The following is a 6,000-nucleotide window of genomic DNA, read 5'->3' on the forward strand; positions in this document are numbered from 1 at the left end:
GACTGAAGAATTGGACGAGACGAGCAAGGACGAAGAGAAGGTTGTCATCGGACCAAACCTCCCGCCCAATCTGAAGCGCCAACGTGCTGAAACGAATGAAGATGCAGAAGCATCGAGCAAGAAGAAGAAAGTGGAGTCTGACGCGTAGAGCTCGCGCGTATGAACGCCAAAGACGAACATGCTCAAAACGCATTACAAATTATACAGATCGATGTATTGCGTAGCTTTCTTAATGCTGGTTTATGTTGTGCGTGGCGCGCATAATGTACCCGTCTTCTTGGTACGTGAAGTCGTCGAAGTGGTGGCCGTCGCCATTCTTCTTGTTGACAGGGGAGTCTACGGCCGCCATGTTCTGGAACATCTCGGGCACGTTCGTGATATCGTCGACACTCGAGACGTCCGGGACGAACGGAGGCTCGATCTCCTTCCGCATGAGCTTGTCCCAGTCAATCGACTCGAAAAACGGGTGGGCCATGATGTCACGGCCGCCGTTGGGGCCTCCACCCAGTCTTCGTGCCGGGTCACGATTCAGCAGCTTGGAGATCAGCGAGCGCGCCACCGGCGAAATGTGCGAGGGGTAGATCACCTCCGACTGCATAATGTTCTTGAACATCTGCCGACGGTTGCGGTCGACGAAGGGCGTTCGGCCCGTCAGCATCTCGAACAGCAGAATACCGTAGCTCCACCAGTCGACCACTTTGCCGTACGGTTGGTGGCGCAGCAGCTCTGGCGCCATGTACTCGGCTGTACCACAAATGGTCTTCATACCCGTATCTGCCTGAGACGCGCGGATGGCTCCCTCGACCATCTGACCCTCCTTCGACAGACCGAAATCGGTCAGGGCGATGTTGCCCTTCGGATCCATCAGAATATTTTCCAGCTTTAAATCACGGTACGCGATCTGCTTGCTGTGGAGGTGCATCAACGCCGTCAGCAGCTGAGCCATGTATAACCGCGTGCGATCTTCCGTGAACCTCTTCGACTTGCGCAGGTGGTAGAACATCGAGCCACCCGGGTAGTAGTCCATGATGAGGTACAACTTGTCAGCGTTCTGGAACGCGTACCGTAGCCGCACCACGTATGGGTGGCTGATCTCCTTGAGGATATGCTGCTCCGCCTTGGTGTTCTCGATCTGGTCGTTCTTAATAATGTGCGACTTGACGAGGATCTTCATAGCGTAAATTTGGCCAGCGTTTTTGCCGTCCTTCTTGCGCACCAGCAGCACCTTACCGAAGGCGCCGCGACCGACCACCTTGAGCAGATCGAAGTCGTTAATAGAGAGAGGCCGCTTCTCGGCTTCCTCGCGTTTCCGCATCGCCTCCATACGCTGCGCATGCTCGTCCAGCTTGTCTTGGGAGGGTAACCTCGAGCCCGGACCATTGGGACCCATGCGCGGAAGTTTGTTGTGTAGCATCATCTGAAGATCGCAGCACCCAGAGCACACACGCTTCGGCTCGCTAAATCCGGGAAGAAATAGGCGATCTGAGCACGACGTGCAGACCAAACGCAAGCACATGCGGCAGTAGCGACGGCGATGCAATACGAACGTAGTCTTGCACAGGTAGCAGCAGTTCTCACCATCACCGCCTTGACGGTTGCGCTGCGCTTCTAGTGTCGGCATGCGGTTCCCGCGAATAAACGAATCGGAGCGAGCTACGAACGTATCGTGCACCCACTCGAGCGTCAGCTCCACTTCGCCATTGCCGTGTGTTGTCGGAACCTTCTCGTCACGCAGGGAGAACCACCGTCGGTCGGCGCGATTAAGTCCCACCTCGCTCATACTCACGACAACCTGACCCAGCGACGTATTCATGGGGAATGACCTGTCTTTCACGACGATAACCACCTTCGCGTCGCTGGACGTAACAGGGAAGGAGAACGTCTGGTTCCACTCGGGGTCCATGGTGTGCTTATGGCTGCCCACAGTCTCCTTCTTCTGTCCCGCACACTGCACCACAGCGAACGGGTTGTTGTATGGCTGGCCAGTCAATCGTGCACGGTTGACGGTCACGATAAGCTTGTTGGGGAACGTTGCGCGGATAGCATGCAGCGACTCCTCGATCCCGCTGGCGATAGACTGCAGGAACACGAACGCCGACGTCTGCACTGAATGAACCGTCCACTCGCGGTTGTTTGCCTCACCCGACGTGCGCCCCACCGACAGGGACGTGCACCCCAGTCTCGCCTTGGAGGACGCAATGACCGTGAACATGGGCTCCGTCGAGGCCTCAAAGTTCACGGCCTTCTCGCGCAGCATGTCCCACAACGAATTGCTGTCACCCGACGAGACCTGGTGGGCCGACTCGATGAAGGCGATGCCTCCGACCCTCTGCGCCTCGTGTCCACTCAAGGTGGACAGAAAGGTCTTCAACAAGATGCCGGCGTTGTCGTGCACGATGAAGCTGATCTCCTGTGCCGCGTTGGGCACGATGTAGTTCTTCCAGACGTACGCGACGTGCGCCTCGGGCGAGGACGAGTGCAGGATCTTGGCTCGGTGGCCGTTGACCATGCAGAAGTTGGTGCTCGGGTTCAGGATCACGACGCCGTATCCGCCCTGGATCGCCGTCTTCAAGTACGGGATCATGGAGCCCTGGAAGCCCGTCTTGGGGTGGATCGTCCGGCTCCACATGCCCGGCTGCATGCCTGACGTCGACATAAACAAATAAATGACAAGTAAAATATAATAGTTAATAGAATGTAAAAAAACTAGAAGAAACCTGGGTGAGGTGATCCAAATTGCAGCTGCTGCTGCTGTTACCTTCGCCCGGCTGCATGAAGACGCAGAGCTTGGGGCACGCCGCGTAGTTGTGCGACACGAAGATGTTGCAGCGCGCCTCGGCCTTGGAGTTGGGGATGAAGATCTCGCGCAGGTTGAGCTCGCTCTTGAGCTTGGCGTGGATCTGCGCCACCAGCGTCTGCATGAGCTCCTCCACGTCCTCCTCGCTCTTGAGGCTGAAGTTCTTGCCGCCGCCTGCACACACAGAGACAGAGACAGACACAGTGAGCTACGCACAGACACAGACCTACACAACCAGCAGCAAGAGCGTAGCGCACCTCTGGAGCTCAGGCGCCGCATCCTGGCGGACTGGACGGGGGCGGAGAGGAAACTGACGCCCCCAGCGGCAGCGATGGAAGAAGCGGCGTCACGTTGTAAAAGGGCGTGTAAACGGGCGTGCTAAGTACGAATTAATCTTGAGGTGGGTACACCTGTTACAAGTAGGTATTAATACACCGAATTAGGAGCGAGATGGTGCGCGGGTGGCAGTGGCGGGCGTCGCCCGTGACGCGCGTGCACTTCCGAGGCCAACGCGTGCACGTGAAGAGGGACGACGTGTTCCACTTGGCCGGGAACAAGGTGGGGACTCGGTGGCTGCGCGTACTGTGCGTGGATACTTTTAGCTAAAACGGAGGTTGTGATACAGATGCGCAAGATGTACTGGTTCGTCAAGCAGAGCGACGAGTTCTTCGCGGGTGCCCACTTGTTCAGCTTCGGCGGGTCGCAGAGCAACGCCATGCTGGCCTTGGCGCAGCTGGCGAGTGCCAGGCGCGTCCCCTTTACGTACTTCAGTCGAGAGCTGCACCTTGGAGGTGAGGCGGTGGAGGGCAACCTGGTACTGGCCAGGGGTCTGGGCATGGACCACGTGCAGCTCCCTCCGGACGCATACCACGAACTGGCCCGGACGCGAGACTTTGCCGAGTTTGTGGATGGAGACCGGCGCCCTCCGCCGGGTACGAGGAGCCTGTACGTCCCGCAAGGGGCGGCGTTCCCGGAAGCGCAGGATGGCGTGAAGCTGCTGGCTGAGGAGATCAACGAGTACGTCCGGACGGAGTGGCCGGACAAGCGTTTCTCGGTTGTGCTGCCCTGCGGCACGGGGACGACGGCGCTGTACCTGGCGCAGCACCTGCACCCGGCTATCAGGCTGTACGCTGTTCCTTGTGTGGGCGATGCGGCGTACTTGAGCCAGCAGTTCCAGCAGCTTATTGGAGAGGATCCAACCTTGCAAGTGGAGACGGCGCTGCTGCCGCGGGTGATCACGCCCAAGAGGAAAAGCCGATTTGGGCGACTGTGGTGGCCGCTGTACGACATCTACCACGAGGTGCTGCAGGAGACCAAGGTGGACTTCGACCTCGTGTACGGAGCCTTCGCATGGCACACGTTGTTCTCGGACGACGCGGTACTGGATGAAGTTCTGGAACGTAGCAAATCAAGTGCCGCCTCGATATCAGACCTGTTAGTACCGGGCAGTAAGTCTACTACAGTTGATGATCGCGGCGAGGAGCGCGAGCTGCTCTACATACACACAGGAGGAACCTCTGGCAATGCAACGATGCTGGCCAGGTACGAGCGCAAGAATAGAGAAGTTCGAGAAGTATGAGCGCAGACGTTTTTAGAGGGGTCTGACTGGCGCGATCTCGGATCCTCGAAACGACGCGTCGGGTGGTGAAGTCCGCCGAGCAGTCCGAAGCCAGCACGACAAGGCAACCTATCGAGAGATTTAGTGCTTCGTGTAGCAAGTGATGTCGTTCCGCGAGCTGCGCAACCTGACGGAGATGATGCGGGCGCTGGGCTACCCTCGCCCCATTTCGATGGAAAACTTCCGCACGCCGAACTTCGAGCTGGTGTCGGATCTGCTCTACTGGATGGTCAAGAAGTACGATCCGAGCTCGAGCATCGCAGAGGAGATCGACACGGAGGACGACCGCGTGGAGTTCCTCACGCAGGTGGCAACGGAAGTGCTGGCCAAGGCTCGCATCCGACTCAACCCGAAGAGGCTGTACGCAGCCGACGGGTTTGCTGTCAAGGAGCTGATCAAGCTGGCGCGGGTGCTGTACGAGGCTTCGCGGATCGATCTGGCCACGCAACAGGAGCCTGACGATGATGACGACGATGTCTCGGTGAAGTCGCTGCTGGGCTCGCGTGTGAAAGACCCGAAAGCGACGCGGCAGCTTGCCTCGGACATCACGCAGTCGGGCGCCAAGCTGTACGATCTACTGGAGACGGAGCTTGATGTCCGTGACGCACGACAACAGGCGATTCGCTTCTTGGACGCGCTGTCCACCAACCACGAGAACTCGAGCGAGCAGAAGTTCCTCGAGCGCAGTATCCAGGAAATCTTGGTCAACCTCCAAGATAACGTCGAGCTGACGGAGCACCAGGTGGTGGAGCTGGACGCTGAGGAGAAGGCGCTAGCAGCGAAGATCAAGAAGGCGCAGACCGACCTCGAGCGCAGCGAGAAGCGGCTCAAGAGCTTGCAGCACGTGCGCCCAGCGTTCATGGACGAGTACGAAAAGCTGGAGAAGGAGCTGGAGCGGCAGTACGCCATCTACTGCGAGCGCTTCCGTAACCTTGACTACCTGCAGCGTGAGCTGGATCTACACAACAGCCGAGAAATGAAGAAACTCGCCGAGAACGACAGGTCGCTCAAGAAGCTGCAGAAGAAGTTCCGGGACGACGAGCTCGCCATTCTGCGTGGCGAGCAGGAAGACCAAATCGAGAACTCGATGCTGGATGCAATGGAGTCGAACAACAACAACAGGCATAGCGGCGGCGGAGGCAAAGCACGGCAATCGAACGTTTCCAACCAGAAGAGCCGAGCTGGCGCGAGCAAGAAGAAAGCGGGATCCGACGAGGACAGCAGCTCCGATGGGATTAGCGGCAGTGGCAGCAGCGATGAGGACGACTCCAGCGACGAGAGCGCGACTGGCGCCGTGTCTCCTGGTGGCGCAGGCAATGGTACTGCCGCGGACGGCTCGGACTCCGACCAGGTGTCACTTGCAGATTCTGGTGAGCTCATTGACAACGACGATGACTCGGGCTCGGAGGCTGGCTCAGGATCGGGCTCTGGTTCAGGCTCGGGAGGCTCGGGCTCCGAGACAAACTCGGACTCGGACCAAGACTTCTAAGCGACTATGGTACCGTAGCGATAAGAGAGAAGACAATGGATTCCGTGTCAGCATTTTGCTGTCGTGTGTTGTTCTGAACGACTCGTTCAATCCGGC

General features: G+C 58.3%; 3 protein-coding genes across 3 annotated transcripts; 2 read left to right on the plus strand and 1 right to left on the minus strand.

The window, feature by feature from the left end:
• Positions 1 to 229: 229 nt before the first annotated feature.
• Positions 230 to 2,981, minus strand: PHYSODRAFT_555263 (hypothetical protein; the record flags this gene model as incomplete). The annotated part of the gene is made up of 2 exons (XM_009522428.1): positions 2,759 to 2,981; positions 230 to 2,643 (listed from the first exon to the last, which is right to left on the minus strand). The coding sequence occupies exons 1-2, from the start codon at positions 2,919 to 2,921 to the stop codon at positions 230 to 232; spliced, it is 2,577 nt and encodes an 858-aa protein (XP_009520723.1). The 5' UTR covers positions 2,922 to 2,981.
• Positions 2,982 to 3,422: 441 nt separating this feature from the next.
• On the plus strand, positions 3,423 to 4,376 carry PHYSODRAFT_485952 (hypothetical protein; the record flags this gene model as incomplete). Its single annotated transcript, XM_009522429.1, has 1 exon — positions 3,423 to 4,376. The coding sequence occupies one exon, from the start codon at positions 3,423 to 3,425 to the stop codon at positions 4,374 to 4,376; it is 954 nt and encodes a 317-aa protein (XP_009520724.1).
• A 142-nt stretch (positions 4,377 to 4,518) lies between these two features.
• On the plus strand, positions 4,519 to 6,000 carry PHYSODRAFT_344952 (hypothetical protein; the record flags this gene model as incomplete). Its single annotated transcript, XM_009522430.1, has 1 exon — positions 4,519 to 6,000. One exon carries the CDS (start codon positions 4,519 to 4,521, stop codon positions 5,902 to 5,904), a length of 1,386 nt encoding a protein of 461 aa, XP_009520725.1. The 3' UTR covers positions 5,905 to 6,000.

The sequence above is a fragment of the Phytophthora sojae genome (genome assembly GCF_000149755.1).
Source record: "Phytophthora sojae unplaced genomic scaffold PHYSOscaffold_2, whole genome shotgun sequence".
NCBI lineage: Eukaryota > Oomycota > Peronosporomycetes > Peronosporales > Peronosporaceae > Phytophthora > Phytophthora sojae.